The sequence below is a fragment of the Nyctereutes procyonoides genome, unplaced genomic scaffold (assembly GCF_905146905.1).
Source record: "Nyctereutes procyonoides isolate TBG_1078 unplaced genomic scaffold, NYPRO_anot_genome, whole genome shotgun sequence".
Classification (NCBI taxonomy): Eukaryota; Metazoa; Chordata; class Mammalia; order Carnivora; family Canidae; genus Nyctereutes; species Nyctereutes procyonoides.
The window spans coordinates 3,596,983-3,621,756 of record NW_026575128.1 but is presented as its reverse complement, the minus strand read 5'-3'; the positions used below and the strand labels follow the sequence as shown (position 1 = coordinate 3,621,756).

Sequence of the window (24,774 nt, the reverse complement as noted above, 5' to 3'; positions counted from 1 at the left end):
TGCATCTAGGAAGTTCTATAGTTGTAGTTCTCTTTGTTGGAGGAGCGAAGGGCTGGTGCCTGCCTAGAGAATTATGATGTAAGGGTTATTGTGCTGATTAAATGATTTCCTGTAGTCTAAGTGAGTTTCTCTCCCAGACTGGTCTCCTTGTCTGGTTTCTTGCTATGGTTTATGACCAACATAAGATGGTGCTGCGGCTTTGCACTCAGCTGTAGGAGAAGGCCTGGGGAGAAACACCTACCGCAGTGGAGGCAAGGTGGTGCAGGGGCTCAGGAGCAGTTGTGAAGGAGCTGTTGCTTTAGGGTCTCTTGCTGCTTTCCTTATGTGGAGGCCATTTCTCAGGACTCCAGGATAGGCGGGCAGGACTTACACAGAGCCAGGCTGTGGGGTCTGGATCCTGTTGGCATAGAATAAACAGTGGTGGTCGGGAAAAAGCACATACAACCTCTTCCCACTCCATCCAGAGCCCCTTGGGTTGGGGTGTTATGTCATCTGTCAGACACTGTACTAAAGACTGAGGTGAGTGAATCCCATTGATGTAACGGGGATTTTTGAATCCAACTTCTAAGACTTGAGTTCAGACTTCCTGCCCCACTGCAACTTGATAAAAACCACCTGGGCCTCATTTTAGCAACTTCCTCTCTTACTCCCAACAGCTAGTGTTCTCTGTTTGAGCCCTTGGCCCATGTGAGTCTAGTTGACAATTCAGGACAGTGGGTCCCTTCCTGTTTTACCTAACTGAGGACACACCTGTCCCTGCCACAGTATAACATGAGGTTGAAATTAAAAGTCTTAAATACGAGTTTGCCTACAGGCTTCGCCAGTTACCAGCTGGGTAGCCTGGAGCAAACCTACCGAAAAGAGCAGTTTTGACCGATAATGGTTACCGTCAGAATTAAATGAGATAAAGCATAGCTTAGCACAGTGCTTGGCACCTAACAAATGCTGGGGAGAAAAATGTCAGCCAGAGACATTACTGCTGAGCACCTGTGTCAACTCTTGTGCAGCAGAGATGGAGCTTCTCTGTTGTATTTGGAAGCTATATCCTTTTTCATGGAGCTTCCTTACACAATACTCAACCCATTTCTGAGTGTCCCCTCTTTGTCATTGGCTAACAGAATTGACGGATCTATCTGCTGTCTTTCTCTCTTCTGTCTCTCTCTTTCTGGGAAGGCAAGGAAGAGGGCAATAAATACTCTATGAAGCTAGATCTTTAAAGTCTGCGCCTTAACTGTGAGGAGGAGGCTCAGATTATATTTTGTTTAGAATAATCTTATTATTCTGACCAGAAAAATTTGAACATGTACCTGCATGGCTTGATATTTCTTTTTGGACATCCTGGCACAACAATTGAAATCTCTTTCCATTCACAGTCTGGGGGTGGCAATAATGGCAGCGTCTCCAGCCCTGGTTCTTCTTGGCCCTTCCCTGCCCGCTGGTAGCAGCAGGCTGGTTTGCTTATTCTTCCTCCTCCTCGCCTCTTCCTCCTCCTCCTCTTCCTCCTCCCCCCCTCACGTACCCTTCTTCCGTGGCCTTCCCGCTTTCCCCTCCCTTTCCCCTTTACTCTTACATCCCACCCCCTCCTCCCCACCCTCCGGAGGTTTTCCCCTCCCCTGGTTTCTGGCTCCTTTTTGCTTTCTGTTTGTGTTTCTGAGGGCAGTGCTCCAATTACCTCATATTTGGAGAGAGGAAGCAGCAGCCAATCCGGTTTCTGTCTGCTTTTAGGTCAAGTGATTTCTGAACTGCAGTGAGATGCTTTGAATTTGTCTTGTTGCAGCTCTGAGCCTGTAAGATGGCTGTCTGAATCGGCAGCGGCTGGGAGAGACAGAGGCGGGGAGGGAGGGAGAAAGAATTGGAGGGATTGCCGGCATAGTGCATGTTTTTCAATGTGCATCGAATCCGATGAAGCCAAGGTTGGGATTTCTCTGGGATACCAGGACCGGCTTAGCTGCGTTTTTGATGAGATTAGGAGAGGAAGGCGATGGGAAATTCACTGGGCTGTGTTAAAGAGCCGAAAGATTCACTAGCTATTCCTGAGAAGGCTCCCATATCTCCTAAGAAAAGGGTTCGGTTTAAAAGGAAGTGGAGGGGAAGAAAACCCCTACTCCAGAGGTGTCTCATGAGGAAGAACCCTCGGAAGGAACCAGAGTCATCGAAGAGACGGAAACCCAACTGAAGTTAACAGTGAGTCTTCAAAAGGAAGAAGGGGCAGGAGGGGTAGAGCATCCCCCCGCAGACGTTTCGCTGCCTCGGGACTCGGCCCCCAGCTCAGGGGTGGGTGATCAGGGGATGATCGTGCAGGTGAAGGAGAGGTTCCAGGGGGAGATCCAGACTGCTCACCTTTTGTTAGAGAATGAGTCATCAGTTGCCGGAGGGGTCTGGGATTCCCTGGAAGAAGGGATGACTGTCATCGCTCACCTGCTTGATAACCCAGCAGAAAGGAACTGTGAGAAGTCAGTGAGCCAACTGGTGGAATTTCCGAGGACAGCATCCTGCAGCAGCAGGGCTGTGCTGCTGCCATTGCAAGGAGAGGCTGCAGTGGGGAAAAGGGGGACTCGGTTTGGACATCGGAGCAGCACTTTCCCCAGGACAGACCACCCCACCACCTACGCAGAGACTCAAAACCACCTTTCAGAGGGCTGGTGTCGGGGGGCAGGAACCATGGCTATTTGCAGCACCCCTCACACAGGTTCCTGGATTGCAGAACCTTCTGTTCCTTCATTCCTGCTGGACCAGTCCAGAGGCCACAGATGCACAGAACCCCCCAGCGTGGGCCGAGTCCCCCCCCAGGGTCCCAGACTGCCTACTTCTCAGAGTGATTTATCCATCAGTGGCAGGACTGTGAGCGTTTTGCCCTCCTCCTCTGGTTATGGCAGTGATGGGCCACATTTACGTGGGGCTCAACCTAGAGACACAGAACCTGAAAAGACCTCTACATCCTTCTCGGAGGAGGATGGCACCCTTTCTTTGGAGGCAAGTCATGCCCCATTGTGGGGTCTGGAAGAGGTGGGTGGGCTACGTTCACATTTGGATTCCTGGCCCTCAAACTTATTAAAGTGGAGTGTGCTAAGTGGCGAGGATCTTGCTTCTTTGCAAGCTTACCTGCATCATGTACCAGGAGTTAGTGACTGGGTTTGGCAAACAGAGTCTATTTAAGGTCTGCCTCTTGATGCTTGAAACCAAGTCTTTTGTTGTCTCTAGGGAATCCCTGATTCCAGGTAACCACGCAGCATAATTACTCGAGCTATCTGGTGGGGTTATCTTTCAACGTGCAGTGCTAGGTACCACTTAACTTTCTCAGGCAGGTCTGTTTCTCAGCTTCCCTGCTAGAGGAAGTTGTGGTGTAGTAGAAAGGATGAGAGGAGGCCTGGCTGCACCTGCTAAGTGAGTGTGGGAGGCGTGGAGGGTGTTGAAGGGATTCGGGGAGAGATGGCTCTCACCGACATGATTGTTCTTCCCTGGAGAGTGATGATGTTCCTAGGAGCTGATTTAATCCTGCTCTTGTGGGGATGCTGCTAATGACAACACCCATCCGATATTTATACAGGTGGAGAGGGCCAATCTTCCTTTGGTTCCTAACTCCAGCATTAGAGGAGAAGCTCACAGAATTATCTGGAGATTGCTCCAGGGAGGGGAGTTAGGGTAGTTTAAAGGTTCAAGGCTAGAAAAAGTTTGTGTTCTTGTTGGACTTTTGTTTGTGAGGTATATTTTGAGGCATAGGTGGCTGTGGTGATGATGGTGGGTGCTGTGAATGCTTTCAGGGTCAAGGAGTAAGTAGACATTCAAGAGATCTACTCACTGAGAGGGGAAGAAGACCCAGCAAGACACTGGGTGGCACAGGGTCTGGATGTGAGCATGTGATTGTGTGGGTGACTGAAGTTATAATTCACCAGTGATTGAAAAACTTGGGGATCCCTGGATGGCTCAGCAGTTTAGCGCTTGCCTTCAGCCTGGGGCGTGATCCTGGAGTCCCGGGATCGAGTCCCACGCCAGGCTTCCTGCATGGAGCCTACTTCTCCCTCTGTGTCTCTGCCCGCCCCCCTCCCCATCTCTCATGAATAAATAAATAAAATCTTAAAAAAAAAAAGAAAAAAGAAAAACTTTTGTTGGCATGTCAGCTTCTGCCCCAGAAGAAATAAAAGCTTTAGGATCAGAGAGCAGCAAATGGTGGGAGATGAAGGAGGGCATTTCCTTGCTAAGGCTGTGGCCAGCTGCCCTGGTGTCTGCAAAGCCAGGATGTAGCCTACATAGTGATGCCCTGCTTACCACCCAACAGCATGAGGCTGAGTAGAGACACAATCTCTTATGCTTGATCTGTGTTTAATTTTTTTTATTTATTTATGATAGTCACACACACACACACACACAGAGAGAGAGAGAGAGAGAGAGAGAGAGAGAGGCAGAGACACAGGCAGAGGGAGAAGCAGGCTCCATGCACCGGGAGCCCGATGTGGGATTCGATCCCGGGTCTCCAGGATCGCGCCCTGGGCCAAAGGCAGGCGCCAAACAGCTGCGCCACCCAGGGATCCCTTGATCTGTGATTAAAATGTTCTCTTTGGGGATGAATTGCTCCATGGATAGGCTCATGTCAGTGCCCTTTGATATTACAGAGTTTAGAGACTCTCAACAGCTGGAGGGAAGTGTGGCCATTGAAAATACTCATTATATGGTTGGGCAAGGCCTCCACCAGTAGACTTTTCCATATAAAAATGTGTGTTGGGGGCAGGGAGGAAGGGAGAGAGAGAAGATAGGAAGGAAAGCAGTAGAGGCTGCTAGGGTGGGGAGTGTGTGAGTATTTGAGCTCTTACCTTTGTGTGGAATGGATACAGAGCAGTTTTGCTGAGCTGATTGCTCTTTTGGTACCATTGGCATGAAAGCTGAAGTTCGGAGGCACCATAATGTTTTCGGAAACATACTTTTAAGTGAGTGTAAGATGTTTAGAAAGTTTGGAGTGTAAAATTTGAAGGAACTCTTAGTGGAAATCAATTCTAGGTAACGGGACCATAGGGGACCAGGCACTTTTAGTCTGGGGTCTCCACTCTGAGAAGGGAAAGATCTGAATAACCCTGGGCAGAGTCTCAAGGAAAAGATTGGTGGGAGAAACATATTGGACCATGATCTGTAGTTCAGCAGTATTGGCAGCAGGGTGATTCTTTGGCTGTTCAGTATGTGAGTTAAATTGGTGTGTGGTGTTTTCTGGGCATCCCATCCCTTTTACCCTTTCAGAGCAGACATAGCCGGACCACTCAGTTATAGCTCAGGCTGAAAACCTCAGTGACAGAGTGTCTGCTCAGATGACTGATACATCTCCGAGGGTCCATGTCCGTCGTGTTAAGCAGGAACACAGATTGATCATCTTGTATCACAGATAAGGACTAACTTCTCAAGATTAAGTGTGAAGTCCCTTCAGAAAGCAAGTCCTTTAGGCCAGGAGGCATGAAATCCTCACTGGCTCTCACAGGAACTCTTAAGGGAGCTGCTCCCTTAGCAGCAGGCTGTGCCCAGGCCTTGAGGACAGCAGTGGCCAGGGAGACAGAGGCGGTATGTCCTGACGCCACAGGCCTTCTGTAAGATGTGGGTGGAGACTCCAGGCAAGAGAACATCAGACAAGAGAGTGTGAGAGCCCAGGGAGAACACAGGGGTCAGAAGAGCAGCTGCTGGTCATACTCCAGCTCCTTCTTAAAGAGGAGACAGTTGGCAGTTCCACGGAGTTGATTTTTTTGGTTTGCTTTTTTGTGCTTGTTTTGTTTTAAATATGTCAGAGTAGGAACCCTCCTCGGGAAAGGGTCTGTCCTTGGCATAACTCAGGCTGCATCATCTTTCCTGTTGATCCACCCAGGGCATATTGATGGCCATGGGACCAGGCTGTGGCTGGATGAACTTCGCCATGGGTTCCATTTCTTTTTGGGATAGAGAGAAATGAATGGGAACTGATTCTGATTCTTGCTGAGTGTGGGTATTAGATAAGTGAAGACAAAAGGTCTCCTTTCCTATTCACCTGTGATAGTTGATCCTTCCCTTGTAGGAAATAGTTAATGCAGAAATAGGATGACAGGGACCAGCTAACAAAAAAATGGTTTTCAGAATGCTAAGTGGCCTAGGATTTGGAGCTGAGCGGGAGTGTCAGGCACAGACCTTCTCTCAGGAGGACTCCCTACCCCCAGCTGCCATCAATATACATGATGCCTGGCTTACTGGAACAAGGAAAATTACTGAAAATCCCTTCCCCCCTCCCTGTCTTGGCTCCCATGCCAGTCTCCTGTCCACACTGTTGGCGGGTTCTGTCAAATGAAGAATCTGGCTGTATACCAGTGTCCTTGCCACAAAACTTTAGAGTCCCTACAATGAATAGTAAGATAACACTGGAGGCTAGAAGTGATGAGAGGGAAATTGGTTGGTATATTAGTTTCTGGGCTCAGCCTTTTTAGTTTACAAATATCCCTTTCCCATTTCTCCTCTTTAATTACAGGGAGTTATTTTACTAATATTGGCTTAGTATTGCAAGAACAAAGCAAAATTAACCAGATCATCCTATTAGACGAATGTAGCAGTTAAAGTCAAGTGTTTTGTATAAGAAAGGACTTCCTTCTTTTTCAAAAATTATTACTAAAGAATCATCTGAATTTTAGGTATAACATGGTTATGGTTATGTTAAAAAGAGTCCTCCTGATTTAGGGACGCCTGGCTGGCTCAGTCAGTAGAGCATGTGACTCCTTATCTCAGGGTTGTAAGTTCAAGTCTCATGTTGGGTATAGAGATTACTTAAAAATTAAAAAAAAGAAAAAGAAAAAGCACCTTTCTTATTGGGGTGCCTCACTGACTCAATTGATAGAGTGAATGACTCTTGATCTTGGGGTTCCAAGTTTGAGCCCCATGTTGGGAATAGAGAGTACTTAAAAATAAAATCTTTTTTTTAAGGGAAAAAACAGTCATGTTTCAGAGATGCTTACTGAAGTGTTTATGGAAGAAATGCCATGTGTGTGGGTTTGCTTCATAATAATAGGGGAGGGTGAAGGTGGGAGGAGGGCAGATGAAACAAGATTAGCCTTGAGTTGAATGGCTGGAACTGGGTGATGAGTACCTAGGAGTTCAATACAGTATTTAGTTTCTTTTTGCATGCATTTGAAATTTTCCATTTCAAATGGAAAGTTAAGAAAAATAGTGGTAATTATTGTATAATACGTATTCTGAAAAAGGATGACTATTCAGGATCTGTGAACTGTACAAGTAAGGCGGTTAAGAGTGTGGAGCCAGATTGGCAGTTTGAATTCCATCTCTACTACTTGCTAGCAGTGACCTTGGGGCAAGTTACTTAACTTCTCTGTGATACAGTTTCCTCATTTGTAAATTGAGGATAAGAGTAGAATATACTTTGTAGAGTTGTGAGAATTTTATTATGTGAGAATTGTATTAGCGCAATCAATGCTAGGTAATAGTATTATTTAAAAAGTCCCTACCAAATAAGAAAAAGGTAAACACCCTCATAGAAAAATAAGGGGAAAACCCAGGAATAAGAAATTCACACAAAAGGCAGCCCAGTTGCCTCATATTCAGGTCTTTCTCTCTAGTAATCAAAGATGTGAATATCAAAACCAGTTAGCAATTTATTCCCATCAGAAAATAAAGTCTGAAAATCCCAAGTGCAGATGAGGGTATAGAGTGATGGAAAATCTCTTTGCACCCTGTGTGTGGAGGTATAAAATAGAACTGATATTCGGAGAGCAGCTTACCAATATTTAGTAGAATTGAAGGATCCCCATATTTTATGACCTAAGATTTCCTTCAAAAGCCCTTCAAGACTCTGAATTTGAATGCTGAAAGGAACACCCCTTGACCATTACCTAACTCAGATGTTGGTAATAAACACAGCTGCCGTTAGAGCCCTCTAACTAGCCAAGCATGTTGTGAACGACTGCACTGGGCCCTCACCTGCTCCTCAGGTGGAAGTTTTCAGTCCGATGCCCTCTCTGTCATGGGATGAGTTCAGCTAGAAACTTCAGGACATGAGAATCAACTATCTGCTCACTACTTCTAGTCCCATTCTCTGAGACTTATCTAAACTTACAAGGTCCAAACTTAACAGCCTAATCTTCCAACCCTCTATAATCTATCTAATCTTCTCTCCTGTGTCAATTTTCCTCTTGAACCTACCTATCTTAAAGGATCAACCCCTCAATCGTCTATTCCAGTTTCAACTTATTTCAACTTCTAGTCTTTGTTTACATCTACTTTCTACCTATAATTCTTACCTTCTTTCTCTTTGTCTATTCTATATCCTTTAAGGATAAGTTTAAATCATACTTTTTTTTTTTTAAACACTCTAACCCATACTAACTTTTCATTCTGCTGAGATCTTCTGCTGGGTATCACTATTAGTAAATAGTATTATGGTTGCTTTTTTAGGGCCTTCAGCATAACCTACCACATATGGTACATACAAGAAAAGAGGGATCCCCTTTGTATTTGACCTTTTATAAAGTTTTTCTTGTTGTTGGGCTCCCAGTGAAATTACAGTCAGTTCATGAAAAATGATGAATGAATTTGTGTCACCATCTGGCTAGTTCAGTCAATATCAACTTTTATAGAGATCAACCCACATAATTGGTTAAACAAAAAAGAGAGACAAAGAAACCTAATACAGTTTTAGTTATATTGTTTCTGAGAATATAAGCATCCTAATTTGAAGCGTTGAATGTATTGTGTATAAGTCTTAATCACATTAGAAGTTTAAAAAAATAATTCACATCACTTATAAAAACACACACAGCAAGTGTTCATATTATAGAAATCATAAATAAATACCAATAGGATGAATGAATGGGGAAAAAAACCCTAATCCAGTGTTATACAACTGGATTCCTGTGACTGGGGATAAAATTTCCAGTAGCAACATGGATCCAGAAAAGTACCATTGTGTCTCAGAAATCTTAATAAGAAATAAAGACAATGTTTTCTAGACTATTCACTCAAAAAGTAGCTTTAGTTTATTTTTTTTAAGTAGCTTTATTGATGAAAAAACATTGATGCCAAAGAGGCATGTAAAGAGTTTGAATAACATGGTTTTATGAAATGTAAAAGTAGAAAATACATTAATTTGAATTTTAAAAAATTTTATTTAAATTCCAGTTATACAATATAATATTAGTTTTGGGTGTATCATACAGTAATTCAACACTTCATATAACACTTGTGTTCATCACAGCAAGTGACATTAATTCTAAATTAGATATTCTAAATATCTAAATCTAATTCTAAATTAGATACACTGCTTAATTTTAAATATGTATATATACGTAAATAACCTTCTAAAAGTTTATATATTCAAGAGGACCAGAGAGCTTCCCTTTCTCCATTCCTCTCTCCCATCCATCTATTATCATTTGGGAAAATTGGGAAAGGCCTTATATTTGGGATAGTCTTATTTTAGCTAGATAGGGTGGCCATCACCTAAATTCTTTGAAGACAAGCATGTCTATTTTTTTTATTTCCCTCTTTTCACCTGGATAACTTCTACTTATATCTTGAAACTCAGCATAAATGTCATCCCAGAGAGGTTCCTTGGCATTGCTAGTCTGGATTGCTTGCTTACCTCTGTCCCATCATTGACCCCTCTCTTCTGTGTGGCATATTGCTAAATTGCTTGGGCTTGAGGCCTGAGGTTGTGCTTTTTATCTTGAGATACCAAGAACTTAAACATAGCTTCTAGAATATAGTGGTTGTCAAGGAACAACAGAATAAATAATTGGTGTTTGACTTTTTTTTTTTAAGATTTTATTTTTTTAAAGTAATCTCTACGCCCGACATGGGGCTCAAACTCACAATCTTGAGTTCAGGAGTCCCATGCTCTAATGAGTGAGCCAGCCAGGAGCCCCAGTGTTTGACCTTTTTATTTTGAAATACCAAGAACTTAACCACAGTTCTAGAATATAGTGGTTGTCAAAGAAATAACAGAATGAACAAATGGTGTTTGACTTTGTTCTCCATGGTATCTGGAATACTGTTAAGCACAGATGATGTTGTTCAATAAATACTTATTGAATTATTAGGAACACACTAAGTTTCTAGATATACTTCAAAGAAGGAATTAATCAAGGTTTGGGAAGTGTGGGTTGAAAGACAATTCAGGTAGACATGCATAGTCTCTGGGATGGTGTTGAGGCTGTCCTCCTCTCCAGATGGCTTCTTCTTAAAAATTCAGATGAGATGGGTTGCGTGGATGGTACAGTCATTTGGGTGTCTGACTCTTGGTTTCAGCTCAGGTCATGATCTCAAGGTTGTGGGATCAAGCCTCCTGTCAGGCTACACACCCAGGTGGAGAGTCTGTTAAAGTTTCTCTCTGCCTCTCCCTTCCCTGGCTCGCTTGGGCTTGCTCACTCTTTCTTAAATAAATAAGTAAGTAAGTAAGTAATAAAAAAATAAAATAAAATGATAAAATAAAATAAAATAAAACCCAGATAAGGGAGAAAGCTCCTTGACGCTGAAGCCAGGTTTCTGCATTTGGGAGATTAAGGTAAAAGCTTCTGTTTAGCCCCAAGGACAGCACTGTGCACACCATGTGGGAGCATTCCATGAAGAGATGGACAAAAGCCCAATTTAATTACTGAGATGGTTGTGATGATAATCCCATTTTTCTCATCCAGTTCACAGTCTAGGAAGGGCCCTAATCCAAATAGAGTATTTTTCCTTTCCCTGAGGGATCCAGACATTTTCCTGTCTCATTATAGCTGTGTAGGGAATCTGAAGTAAAGCTGTTCATAGTTGAATCTATTTTTGGTGCAATATACAAGATACTATGATTGGCAGATAGGATGCCACCCAAGATTGACTGTAGTTGTATTGGACATACAATACTAATTAAGTGGAATTTTTTTGAATAAAGAACCCAGATACTCAAATTTCCTCTTGTTTATTCAAATTCTATTCCTTTTCACTTCAACATATCCTGTTCCTGACCGTGTTTTGCCTTAATATGAATGTGAAATGGCTACAGTGGAAGTGCTAGGATCTGTCAGTGGTGGGTGGTATATATCCACTGAAATAAGCATCTCAAAGTGTTGTTAAGGAGAACTGCAATAGAATTGGTAGTAGGGAGGGACTGTTTTCATTGGAGTCACAGGATGATGGCTTGGGTACCATGATCCATTGTTTTGGGCCCTCCGTTTTGCAACTATGTACATTCCTTTTTAAGCATACTTGGAGTTGACTAGGTTTTAGGGGATTGAGATGAACTGATATAAATTAATTAATTTATAATATGAGTTGTAACTGCCAAGTGGTACAGTATTAGACCACTCAGTGTATCTTGTTGCTTTAAGATATCTGTATCGTGAGCAAATACTAATCTAAAGGTTGTTAGGGGAACATGGATTCAGAGCAAAGACACGGTGGGTAGAGTGGATAGGTTTGTAAGGGTGATCTCACTAACTGGAATCATCAAAGTTTGGCAGCCCGATTTCTCCCGTAGAAAGGCACTTATCAATGGGATGAGAGTCCTGGAATCTACTAGTTAGACCACCATTTTGCCATTACAGTCTTGGCGGCATCATGCATTGATTTCCCCTTTCTAGACTCCATGCAGACTACTCATACTCTTGTTCCCTTAGTCTTTCTTCAGACACCTTAGTGATATTTAGTTGTCTTCAGCTTTCCTAATGGAGTATTAAAGTTCCTGGCCCTGTGTTTTTCTGAATTTAGAATATCTTCACCTGATATTTAATCTTATCTACTAGGACTTGAGTTTATAAATTTAACATTCAGAGACTGGGAAGTGACCTATTGTTGATTGCCCCCTTGTATTGATCACCAGGGAGGCTACTCCTTTCACAGTGCCACACCTGATGGAGATAGCTGAGAGACAGGTGTTCTACTAACATGCCTGTGCCTTCCCTGCCCAAAACACCTGGCCCCAAAATTGTGCTGGGCATGCTGTTTTCTTATGATGGGAAAGAAATGCACATACCCTAGGCATATTACCTATATCACTTTATTTCATCCTTATAATGACACTATGAGAAAGTTATTTTCTATTTTAAATATGGGGAAGATAGAGACAGCCTGAGTGGCTCAGCGGTTTAGTGCCTCCTTCAGCCCATGGCGTAATCCTAGAGAGCTGGGATCGAGTCCCACATTGGGCTTCCTGCATGGAACTTGCTTCTCCCTCTGCCTATGTCTCTGCCCCCCCCCCTCTCTCTCTGTGTGTGTGTCTCATGAATAAATAAATAAAATCTTAAAAAATATATATGCAGAAGATAGGGTGCAAAAAGCTTAAGTAATTTGCCTGAGGTTACATTCCTGCTAAGTACCTCCTCTCAAATGCATGTCTCTCTGACTCAAAGGCTTAGTTATTAGTTACTCTTTGTCTTATTGAGAAAGGTTGTTTTGTAGCTCTCATTATAAAAGTAAAATATGTTCATTATTTAAAGTCTGAAGAAAGGTAAAAAGAAAAGAAAATTATCCATAGTCCCACTCCAGGAGAGACAACCATTGTTGATGTTAGTTCAAACTTGTTTGGTTATACTACACACTGTTTTGAATTTACTAATAAGTAAGTTTGCAAGATTCTAGGTGGGCCTTACCACAAAATATGTTCGTTTATCTTATTTTTTTTACATTTGTTTATTGTTTTATTTTTAAACTAAGTGATTATATTAAGCATGTAAATATCCAGCATATAACCAGCACAATACTAGGTGTGTGGGTGATATATGGAAGCACTGTGATCGCTGAGTCTCAGAGTTAGAGGTTGTTTCTTCTACAATATCCCCGCTTCTGCTTGAACACACCATGTTGAGGAACTCTCCCTCATAGGGGCTGCCTGGAATTTTAGATAGTTCTGACTATGAAGATGTGGTACTGGCTCCTCAGGAAACCTATAGTCTAGGGGAGATAAGATACAATGTATGAAATAAAAGCCAATAATTAAAGAGGACATTTAATATTATGTGGGAGTAAGAGTTGAAGGAAGAGCCATCATCCATGCAAGGAAGAGCACACATAGCCCTGTGTTTGGACTAGGTCTTTACTATATAATCTTGTTGGTTATCACAGCAATCCCGAGACAGTCCTAAAACCTTGTCTCAGGTATTATTCCCACTTTATAGATGTTATGACTGAGGTGTTATGAGCTTACAGTTGGTGAAGTTGATGAAGTTGACATTTAAGCCCAGGTCTGCATGGAGCCAAAGGCATGGATTTCCTTCTGTCCCACAGAATCTTCTCTCTAAAGTAGTTCCTTTGCTAGATTTGGCAGTTTCATAAAATAAAGTTTTTTTCTTGTAAAAATGCACACATATAAAAAATTTGGAAAATATAAACATCACCTCTAATGCTACCATTTAGAGATACCTGTGAAGACTGGTTTCGTGTCTTTCTCTCTTGTACTTACCCTTATTTACTCTCATGTACACATGTGCATTTACCACATGCCCTCTGCATATGTATGTGTATTTATATACATATGACTATATACTTAGGTAGTCAGTATATCTTTTATACAAACCACTATCATTGTATATTATTTTGTATTCTTTTTCTTTTCATGAAATATGGTGATCATTTTCCCGTGTCCTTAATATTGGGACAGATATATAAAAGGTAAAATACTTTTTTAACTCCTACAAAGATATCTACCATGTGTACATGCTCTTAATTTGTAACCAGTCAATCCTTTATTAGAGTTGAAGCTCTACAGTTTTTACTGTAATGTTTATCATATTTTGATAAGCATTCTGGTATAAACTTTTTTGTGTGTTTATCTCTGATGGTTTCCTATCGTGTATGTGTGTTTTAAGACTTTTGATTCAAAACTGCCATCTGGAGGAGTTCTGTCATGTGGACTCTCTCTCACCTGTGTGGTGTGTGAGAATTGGGGTTGGGTGTTCTCTCCAGTACTGAACAGTGTCATTACAAAAAACTCTCCCTGTTTGATAGGTGAAAAATGACCTCTTGTGGGGTTTTAACTTGCATCCCTTTGACAACCAAAGAGAATGAATGTGTGTTGCAGTTGTCATCTCAAGCTCTGTCAACCTTGGATCCCCTAAGAGCCATGTGTATGAAGAAGAGAAGGCCCGAAGGCTTCATCTTATTTATACTAAAGTGCTCTGTGTCCGATTTGTTGGCAGATCTCTGACATCTACATTAGTGGAGAGTCAGGGGACATGTCAGCCAAGGAGAAGCTGCTCTTGTGGACCCAGAAGGTGACAGCTGGCTACACAGGGATTAAATGTACCAACTTTTCCTCTTGCTGGAGTGATGGGAAGATGTTCAATGCACTTATTCACCGATACAGGTAAATGCAGTAGAAGTTCACTGTTCCTAGAGGGGCTTCTCATCTTGCTTGAAATGAGTTATAATGCCATTTTTCCCCTCAATCAAGAATCAAGACTCTGGTTCATGTTACTCATTTAGAAAAGGAATATATAAGGCAGCCCAGGTGGCTCAGCGGTTTAGAGCTGCCTTCGGCCCAGGATATGATCCTGGAGACCTGGGATCGAGTCCCATGTCGGGTTCCCTGCATGGAGCCTGCTTCTCCCTCTGCCTGTGTCTCTGCCTCTTTCTGTCTCTCTCTGTGTCTCTCATGAATGAATGAATGAGTAAATAAATATTTAAAAAATAAAAAATGGGGATCCCTGGGTGGCACAGCGGTTTGGCGCCTGCCTTTGGCCCAGGGCGCGATCCTGGAGACCCCAGATCGAATCCCACGTCGGGCTCCCGGTGCATGGAGCCTGCTTCTCCCTCTGCCTGTGTCTCTGCCTCTCTCTCTCTCTCTCTCTCTCTCTCTCTCTCTCTCTCTCTCTGTGTGTGTGTGTGTGACTATCATAAATAAAAAAAATAAAAATAAAAAAATAAAAAAAAATTAAAAAAAAAATAAAAAATGAATATATATTGAACCCCTACTGTTCTAGCACTGGGTACAAATAACAATAAACAAAATAGCAACAGTTCTTGCTTTCCCAGAACTTATTTGTTTATTAGGCAACAAACACATAAATACATGGTGTTCTATGACGGGGAGTACAATGGAGGAGTAGAAAGTGATGGGGTTTGTTGTATTTTGGACAGGGTAGCTGGAGATTGCCTCTCTGATTAGGGTATTGGAGCAGAGCTGTAAAGGAGCAAGCCATGCAGGCCTTCTAGGGTCAGAGTACTTCACTGGGAGGAAACAGCAAGTGCAGAGGGCCTGAAGTGGGGGCTTACTTGTAGTGGATGAGGAACAGCAGGTGGCTAGAGTGAGAGGAGTGAGGAAGATAGGAATTATGATGACAAAAATAAAAATTCTTGCACTCTTAGTGGTCATAAACACATCCCAATATTCACTTTCTACTAGGTTATGATTCCAGTGAAATCCAGTCTACTTGCTGTCTGTGTTTACAGTGAGCGAGCACTAAGTTCCTGGCATGTAATTAAAAATGGAGTTAGTGCTTTTCTCAACCTCTTGCTTTCTGTCTAACACAATCAGTGTAGTCCAGTTCTGGGTGCTTCTGAGAGGTTTACTTTGTGTGAACGCATATGTAATGTGTAGATGGTGGCCTTTCATTTGCCTTGGTGGACTTTTACAGACCTGATCTGGTGGATATGGAGAGGGTACAAATCCAAAGTAACCGTGAGAATTTGGAGCAGGCTTTTGAAGTGGCAGAAAGACTGGGGGTCACCCGCTTACTGGATGCAGAAGGTGAGACCTGGCCAGAGTTGAGTATGTTTGGCTTATATTTATTGTCCTTCTCCTGGCAGCTTCCTCTGTTCTGACTAAGAGATTTCTCACCCTGTCTCTCTCAGATGTGGATGTGCCATCTCCGGATGAAAAGTCTGTGATCACTTATGTGTCTTCAATTTATGATGCCTTCCCTAAAGTCCCTGAGGGTGGAGAGGGGATCAGTGCTACGGTAAGTGAACACTTTCCCAAAATGCCTTCTGACTTTGATATGTTTGGGTGGAAGTATTAATTAGACCTTATTTTCAAACACTCACTGTATGCAGAGCACTTTTATACATAGCAAACTGAATCCACAACATCTTTATACATGGTCATTGTCTTTGGTCCCCAGGAATGAGTCTAGATGCTCCTAATTTTATAGCATCCAGCATAGACTATTCTAGTGCTAGAAAATTGAATCCCATCTTGAGAGCCCTTGAGGAGCCCTGAAACTGGGACTAAAAGCATTAAGCTGAGCAGCTGTGTAGGCAATTAGAAGAAGGGGGTTTTATGTGGTTGGGGATAGCCTAAGCTGCTGTCTTCTGTGCTTGTTTTGTATACTGCTAATCAGAAGGTGTATGATATCTACCTTTTGGCAATAGGAAGTAGACTCCAGGTGGCAAGAATACCAAAGCCGAGTGGATTCCCTTATTCCTTGGATCAAACAGCATACATTACTGATGTCAGATAAATCTTTCCCCCAGAACCCTGTTGAACTAAAGGTAAGGTCATGGACTTAAATTGTTTTTTATAAAATTCATTCCTGGGATTAAGTCTCAGAGCTTTTGCTGCTGGCTCCTGAGTGAGGTGGCATAAAAGGTGGGTCAGGTTGCTTATATCCATCTATTCATTTACCAAATGTTAATTTTTTAGGCACTTTATAACCAATATATACACTTCAAAGAAACAGAAATTCTGGCCAAGGAGAGAGAAAAAGGAAGAATTGAGGAATTATATAAATTATTAGAGGTAAGGAAGCTTATCCTTTGCTGATTCTTAGGGTGTGCCTAGTTTGCCTTATTGTTATTTCTTTGTCAGACTGCCTGCATCCTCTTCCCAACCTGGAATGATAACAATAATCTCAGGGTGACAAACAAGCCTCACTTTTGGTCTCGTCTTGAAAACTTGTGGTAAAGGGGCAGGCAGTATCAACCACCTGTATTTTTAAAGCACGCTTTTGAAAAATGGCATGCATTTTTTTCAGAAATATGAGTTTTGTGAATGAGCTTTCTGTTTTTCAAAAGGAAGTAGTTCTTTCACTAAGATGGAAAGACTCTTCCATCCACATTTTGATTCCTAGAGAATTTGAAGCTGTAGATTTGGGCATTGGGCCTTTCTAGAAGGGGGTTATTGAGAGGACAGGAGGATTTATGGAAAACATAGAAGGAATGGAAAGATTTAGAACACGCAGTAGTCCCTATATTTTGGAGGTGGTTTCTCTCACCTCAAGGTGAGGTACTGCTAAATATTCAGGTTCCTCTTATTGGACAATGGAAGTAACTGCAGGTGGCGGGATGAAGAAGCTAGAAGTGAGGTAGTGAGAACGTGTAAAACTGGGCCTGAGGGTCTGTGTTTTTGGACTAAATCAGTGTCTCTGGGGTTTTTTTAGGTGTGGATTGAATTTGGCCGAATTAAACTGCCTCAAGGTTACCACCCAAATGACGTGGAGGAAGAGTGGGGAAAGCTCATCATTGAGATGCTGGAGCGAGAGAAGTCACTTCGCCCAGCTGTGGAGAGGTGGGCCCAGGGCCTGAAGGTGACCTGATGCTACCTCCCGACTTTGAGCCTGGCATGTGACTATGATGTTTGTCTTATTGTAGGCTGGAATTGCTGCTACAGATTGCAAACAAAATCCAGAATGGTGCTTTGAACTGTGAAGAGAAGCTGACACTAGCTAAGAATACACTGCAGGCTGTGAGTGCTGTCTCTTTGCTCATGTCACATGTTCTCCCCTTCTCACTCTCTGCTCTCATGGTCCAGATTACTGATTGGGAAATCCAGCTGTGTCACTTCCTCACTCCTGGATGTGCAGTGACCCCCCTGGCTCCTTGATTCCTTGTGGGTGGGGCCACTGGCTTTCTCCCACTTCCATTACTCCCTTTCTCTCTCTCTCTCAGGACGCTGCTCACCTGGAATCAGGACAGCCGGTTCAGTGCGAGTCAGATGTCATCATGTACATTCAGGAATGTGAAGGTCTCATCAGGCAGCTGCAGGTGGACCTCCAGATCCTACGGGATGAGAATTACTACCAGCTAGAAGAGCTGGCTTTTAGGTGAGGAACATGGGATTCAGACAGAGGACTTGCTTACTGCTGAGGCTCACAGATGGAGAGTCAGGCTCTGAATCTTGTAATCTGGGTCGGAGGTCAGCATCTCGGTGGGGTTACTAGGGGTATTTGGTGCAGGCAAGTTCTCATGGTGGAGGACAACTTCCCCTTACTGCAGACTCTGTAGTACCTGTAGTACTATAGGAATCCCTAATCATTGTAGTACCTTATAATACCCACACATATTTCAGAGTGACCTGCAGGGATACAGTACCACATCTGGGTTAGAGCTGCTGGTGAGCCAATGCATTATTGTATAGAGAAGAATACCAAGCCCCATAAAGGGGAAGAGGATCATCTAAGTCATGTAGTTGGTACAGAGCCGAGACTTAGACTCACATCTTTTGACCCCTTATCCATTGTTCATTCTATTATACTATCCAAAAGTTAATAAACAGAAACTAGTTTGCCTCCTTCCAATTAATACTGCAATTTGGCATTTGCCTCATGAACGATGAAGATACTAATACCTCCTTGTGTTCATATAACACTTCTTTTTCAAAACACTTTTTCCTGATATGATCTCATTTTTATTTTTACCTCATCCTAATCAAATGGATAAGGAATATTTTATCTTAAAAAGTGCATTACAGGGGTTTGGGTTGGCCCAGTCGGTGGAGCCTGTGACCTTTGATCTTAGGGTTGTGAGTTCAAGCCCCACGTTGGACATGGAGCCCACTTAAGAAAAGTAGGTTACAGATTTAAATCTCTTCCTTTTTTCTCTTCTTACATTTCAGGGTTATGCGCCTGCAGGATGAGCTGGTCACCTTGCGTCTAGAATGCACAAACTTGTATCGAAAGGGCCATTTCACTTCACTTGAATTGGCTTCACCCTCTACTTTAACCACTACTCATCTTAAGGCAGAACCCTTGACAAAGGGAACCCATTCTTCCTCAACCCCTTGGTTCCGAAAGCCCATGACTCGGGCTGAACTTGTGACTATCTCCTCCTCTGAAGATGAAGGCAATCTTCGATTTGTGTATGAACTACTGTCTTGGGTAGAAGAAATGCAGGTGGGTGTATGTTCCAAGTACTTAGGCAGTGTATTCAGGTTTACTGGATCCGGCAACTTGTCCTAAGGGTGCTAGGTTGCTCTGTGCCCCTTGTATAAACTCTTAATTGTTACTCAAGCCCCCTTCACAAATGTTAAACGGGTGGGGTCAGCTCAAATCCTCAGAAATCCCACACCCAATAGCATAGGCTTTTCTGATTTGAAGTTCTATGGGAATCCATTCCCTTTAGCTAACCATGCTCAAAGTGGAGCTCATGGGAGAGAGTGCAGTCTGTAAATCTCAGTCACCTTTTCAGAAATTTCCTCATTGGCAGAGGAGCTTATTCTTGACTCTTTGTTGTTGGTCTTACCTCTTCAGTTTAAGCAAGGTTGCTGTGTTTCACAAATCTTAGGGGCACTGTTTACATGTTTTCTAGGTAGTGGTTCAATTTGATATTGTCCTTATCCTTCTAATCCTTTTGTTTTCTCTTTTTAAGATTTTATATATTTATTTGAGAGAGAGAGAGCATGAGCAGGAGAGAAGCAGAGGGAGAGGGAGAAGCAGACTCCCCACTGAGCAGAGCCCAATGTGGGGCTTGGTCCTAGGACCCCAAGATTATGACCTGAGCTAAAGTCAGACACTTAATAGACTGAGCCACCCAGGTGCCCCATCCTTTCGTTTTCTATTAAATTCTTCCCCATGTACCAATAAATAAAAACATCCAAGAGAAGCTATTTGAAAATTACCTACCATTGATCAATAGTTGATGCCATGAATGAAGTTTAACATTTTCAGATACTTTTTATATCCATTCTGATTGTGAAATGAAGGGGCTCCATAAAGGAAAATGCCTAAACTATAAAGTTAATCTTCAGCCTGTGGAAAAACCTTTCTGGTTGGTAAATTCAGGAATGTATCCCAAAATGTGCCAACAGAAGGCTGCCCTTGCTGCAGTAGCTGGTGGGGTCTGGTCTCCAGCCCCTTGGGGTGACAATGGCATGTTTTCCTATGAGAGGCCATGACGGAGGTGGCCTAGGTCTCCTTTTGCCCAGTCTTCTACCTTCAACCCCCTTGCCCAACATCAATTCTGAAATTTTTCCGTGTTTGCCAATTCGGTCAATTATGTACATATTTTTCCTTTTCCAGATGAAACTAGAACGAGCAGAATGGGGCAATGACCTGCCTAGTGTGGAGTTACAGCTGGAAACACAGCAGCACATCCACGCTAGTGTGGAAGAACTGGGCTCAAGTGTCAAAGAGGCCAGGCTGTATGAGGTACGTGCTATTCTGAATCCATTATGAGAAGGTGCAGTAGGGCAGAGCGGGTAATGGAATAGTGTGCACGGTGCAGCTATTTCCGAGGAGAAGTGGGTTCTGGGGGCATCTGGGTGGCTCAGTCAGTTCAGCATCCAACTCTTGATTTCAGCTCAGGTCTTGATCTCAGGGTTGTAAGTTCAAGCCCTGTTCTGGGTTCCATGCTGGGCATGGAGCCTACTTAAAAAAAAAAAAAGGCAAGTAGGGGGTTCTGGAAAAGAATGATAACATGAGCAGCACTTTACAAATTCCCTTTCCACATGAAATGTCTCTTTTGCTCTTTGAAATACCCTTATGAGCAAGGTATTTTTATTAACCTCTTTTTACTAAAAAAAGAATAGTGATATAGAAAGCTAAAGTCAAAATCAGTATGTAGTGGGTGCAGTTTCCAAACACAGGCCCTCTCCCCTAAAACTTTCTGCTCTTTCCACTTCACCTCCTGCCTGCAAGGGAGAGCTGATACAGGGAAACTTCTTCAGTCTCTCCCTCCCTCATTCTGTCTTCCCCATTTGTAATTTTAACTTTCCTCTTCAAAAAAGCAATCGAGTAGTTTGGGTATCATTAAGCATAAGTTTTGCTAGAAACCTCCCAGAGTTACTGGAAGTATCAGATCAGTCAGCTGTATTCACCCCACTGAATTGTCCCTCACCCAGTGCTGCCCCAGGCTTTAAAACCTGACCCAGAGATTTGTTATCTCAACTAACCAGTTCTTATCTGTGTGCAGACATAGTTGAAACCATATTGTACATATAGTTTGCTTACTTTTTCTCTAATGTATCTATTTCATTCCTTTCTTATCAGGGAAAAATGTCCCAAAATTTTCATACCAGTTATGTCGAAACTCTTGGAAAGCTGGAGACACAATATTGTAAACTGAAGGTGAGTTTTGGCTCTTTTATTTTCTTCATGGACAATACAGTTCTTTCCAAACAACTGTCTTCACTAATTCAGAAAGTTTATATGGTTCAGCCCTGTTTTGGTTTTCTGTTTATTAGGTTATACCACTTACTTTGTAATTGTTCATATGTATTATAGCATTTTCTGTTTTCTTAGTGGATCAGAAACTACTGCCCCAGAACGGTTTAATTAAGTAGAACCTGCCCTAGTTTCCATGTTTTACCCAGGAGTGGCTGTATGTGTCTTGAGACACCAAAACTAAAAGTTTGAGATTAGTAGGAAGGAGACTCCTCTTCTATGTCTTCTTTGTTCCTGTCTTTTGAGATTGTCCAGGGTAGGACAGGTCTAGGATCATCCTTTATTCAGGAAGCCCCACAAAAGCCTGATGAGTTCTAACTTCTTGCTAGGATTGACCAGGGCTCTGGGAGTCCTGTACCAAACTTGTACTAAATTTGAGTTCAGGTAGACACACCCAGTGATGAAAAATCAAGGCCAAATTTATTTCTTGGGTTATTCTTTGCTTTGATGCCACATGTGCTCTTTTACATGGGAAATCCTGGGAATCTAACTTTGTAATCCTTGCTTTGTCTAGGAAACTTCTAGCTTCCGGATGAGGCACCTCCAGAGCCTGCATAAATTTGTCTCCAGAGCTACAGCTGAGTTGATCTGGTTGAATGAGAAGGAGGAGGAGGAACTAGCATATGATTGGAGTGACAACAACCCCAACATCTCAGCCAAGAGAAATTATTTCTCTGTAAGTCTAGCACAACAGACCTGTCATATTTATGTAATAGCAGAAGGAGACAGAGAGGCTAGTCTATTGAGAACTTGGATTTCTGGATTTGCATTCTGCTTAGGTAGAAATAGGCACCTCCCTATTTAAATGCATCTGTGCGTGTGAGAAGAATACATGGAGAGATGGGAACCTGAGCCCTGGAATGAATTTACATAGACTGCATTTAGAAAGGAAGTGTCTTGGAGCACCTGGGTGCCTCAGTCAGTTTAAGTGTCTGCCTTTGGCTTAGGTCATGATCCCAGGGTCCCTCTGCTCAGTGGGAGTCTGTTTCTCCCTCTCCCCTCCCCCTGCTCCTTCTCTCTCTCTCTCTCTCTCTCTCTCTCTCTCTCTCTCACACACACACACACACACACACACACACGACACACACACCCTTGCTCTTAAATAAATTTTTTAAAAAGGCAGCGTCTTGGACAAAGAGTATCAATCTGCAAGTTGAATCATTTCAGAATAGCTTTGTGTTTAAGATGATAGGCTTTGCAGTGAAAGAGACCTAGGTTCAAACTCTTACTCCTCTGCTTAACTGGCTTTTTGACCCTTAGCAAGTTATTTAATCTCGGTGGACCTCTCTGTAAAATGGGATAGTAGTACTATTTCAAAGGATTGTGTAAAAGATTGACTAACTAATAAAGGCAAAGCACTTAGTTTGGAGCTTAGAAATTGTTTAACTGATGTATACTCTTGGCTTCTCACAAATTCTGAATTCTCTTAAATCCATTTAATAATTTTTTGGTCAGAATTCTTCATTTGTAGAATGGGAAAGGAAATTCGGTATTGGACAATGGTATAATACTTTTTATTCTTTTTTTTCAGTGAATATAGGTAGGGTCATTTTGTTGCTAAGTGCGGCTTTTTAAGGATTTTATAAACTTTATGCAAATAAGCAGCTTTTTTTTTTTAAGATTTATTTATTTATTCATGAGAGATACAGAGAGAGAGAGGCAGAGACACAGGCAGAGGGAGAAGCAGGCTCCATGCAGGGAGCTGGATGTGGGATTCGATCCGGGATTCCAGGATCACACCCTGGACTGAAGGCAGCGCTAAACCGCTGAGCTACCGGGGCTGCCCAGCTTTTTTTTTTTTTTTTTTTTTTAATTAATACTTACTTTAGATACTTTTTAATTCCATTAGGGTTTAGAAAATATAAACTTCTCCTGGTTGGAGAATGGTAATATGATTCTTCTGTAGTAAAGGAGAAGGAATAGATGCTAGAAGACAGAAAACAATCTGTCTGAGAATGGGAAGTAGGCTATGGTAAAGATAAAAAGAAAGTGCGTAGGAAGAAGGGATCGGATCTGACAGCAGAGATCAGTACCCAGCTTCATAGAAGAGCAAGCCTCTAAACAGGGTCCCATACTGTTAACAGCATGTATAGTCAGTGGAGGGCACTGCAGGCTAATAAAACAGTCTGAGCAAAGCCAGCCAGTCAGTGATTGGGATCTTGGGGTATGTCAGGTACTGTGTTAGGCCAACGGGGACACGAACCAGCTGCTTCTGCCAAGTTACTTCCTTCCTCTGCTTTCAGTGCTCATCCAATGTTCCCCTGCTTCCTTAGGTCTGGCCTAGGTCCTATATCCTTTGTGAATCATTCTCTAGTAATTCTAGCGTTTTTGCTCTTCTCTGAAACCCTCTGGCATGTGCTGTTTACTCCTCTGATTTTGGCACCAACCCCATGTTGTAGGCTCCTTTAAAGTCAGGCAAGGAACACAGCCTTTTCTTTCTTGCTCCTCCCCCTTTAATAGCATTTATTGCATATAATGGAATTCAATTTTCAGGAGTTGACAATGCAGCTGGAGGAGAAACAGGATGTGTTTCGGTCTCTACAAGATACGGCAGAGCTGCTGTCACTTGAGAACCACCCAGCCAAGCAGACTGTGGAGGTATGTGACTTGAGAATGTGTGGGGGTCAAGTGCTCAGAGGTTGTCATTAGAGAGGCAGTCAAATCTGAGACTTTGTTCTGCTGAAACACCTGGAGGAGGAAGTGTCAGTGATCATTTGTCTTGGATCCTCTCTCTTCATCCCAGCCCCCAAAAGAGTACAGACAAAGGAGAATATGATAAGATACTAGAAGAGCTATTGACTCCTATGAACCATATTTTTTCAGATAAGCATCCAGGCAGATCCTGGTGTGGTGCCTTTGCCCAGAGTAGAGAGAGAGTGGAGGAATCTGGGAGAGATTTATATAGTCCAGGTTTTGCTGATCATTTACAGCTGACTCTTGAACAACCTGGGTTTGAACTGTCTGGGCCCACTTATATGCGGATTTTTTTAAAAAATTAAATTCTGTATAGTACTGTAAATGTATTTTCTCTTAATGGTTTTTTTAGTAACATTGTCTTTGCTGTAGCTTACTTTCTAGCAAATATATACAGTATATGATACATATAACACACAAAATAGGTGCTTATGGACTGTTTATGTTCTAGGTAAGGCTTCCAGACAGACTATTAGTAGTTAAGTTTCTGGGGAGTCGAGTCATGTGTGGATTTCCAGCGGTACAGGGATTCGGCACCCCTAACCCCTCCATTGTTCGAGGGTTAGTTGTAGTTGGAACTGAGCGTGGAAGAGGCCTTTTTTTCTATGTAACCGCATTGGATGAAAGGCAGGCCTCTTTCTGATGGCCAGCACTCAGTAGGTGCCCATCTGGGATCCCCGTGTATCTTCTGTTGGCCTGTCGTTGGCAGAGGTGTGCTTAGAAGAGAGCATTGCACACATATGTTGTTAAGCCCTGCCCTTCTGTGTGTGTGCTTGGCTGC

The 24,774-nt window shown here is 42.6% G+C and overlaps 1 protein-coding gene across 9 annotated transcripts in view; it reads left to right on the top strand.

The window, feature by feature from the left end:
- The window catches only part of MACF1 (microtubule actin crosslinking factor 1), a 341,743-nt gene that overhangs the window by 160,612 nt on the left and 156,357 nt on the right, over positions 1–24,774 (top strand). For all 9 annotated transcript variants that reach the window (XM_055342059.1, XM_055342058.1, XM_055342057.1 and 6 more), the window contains exons 6-18: positions 14,121–14,287; positions 15,558–15,670; positions 15,775–15,881; positions 16,294–16,413; positions 16,565–16,660; positions 17,301–17,428; positions 17,512–17,605; positions 17,809–17,963; positions 18,755–19,031; positions 20,157–20,285; positions 21,126–21,203; positions 21,814–21,975; positions 23,793–23,897. In XM_055342059.1, coding sequence (XP_055198034.1) covers positions 14,121–14,287; positions 15,558–15,670; positions 15,775–15,881; positions 16,294–16,413; positions 16,565–16,660; positions 17,301–17,428; positions 17,512–17,605; positions 17,809–17,963; positions 18,755–19,031; positions 20,157–20,285; positions 21,126–21,203; positions 21,814–21,975; positions 23,793–23,897 — 1,731 coding nt within the window. The remainder of the gene's footprint in view (positions 1–14,120; positions 14,288–15,557; positions 15,671–15,774; positions 15,882–16,293; positions 16,414–16,564; positions 16,661–17,300; positions 17,429–17,511; positions 17,606–17,808; positions 17,964–18,754; positions 19,032–20,156; positions 20,286–21,125; positions 21,204–21,813; positions 21,976–23,792; positions 23,898–24,774) is intronic.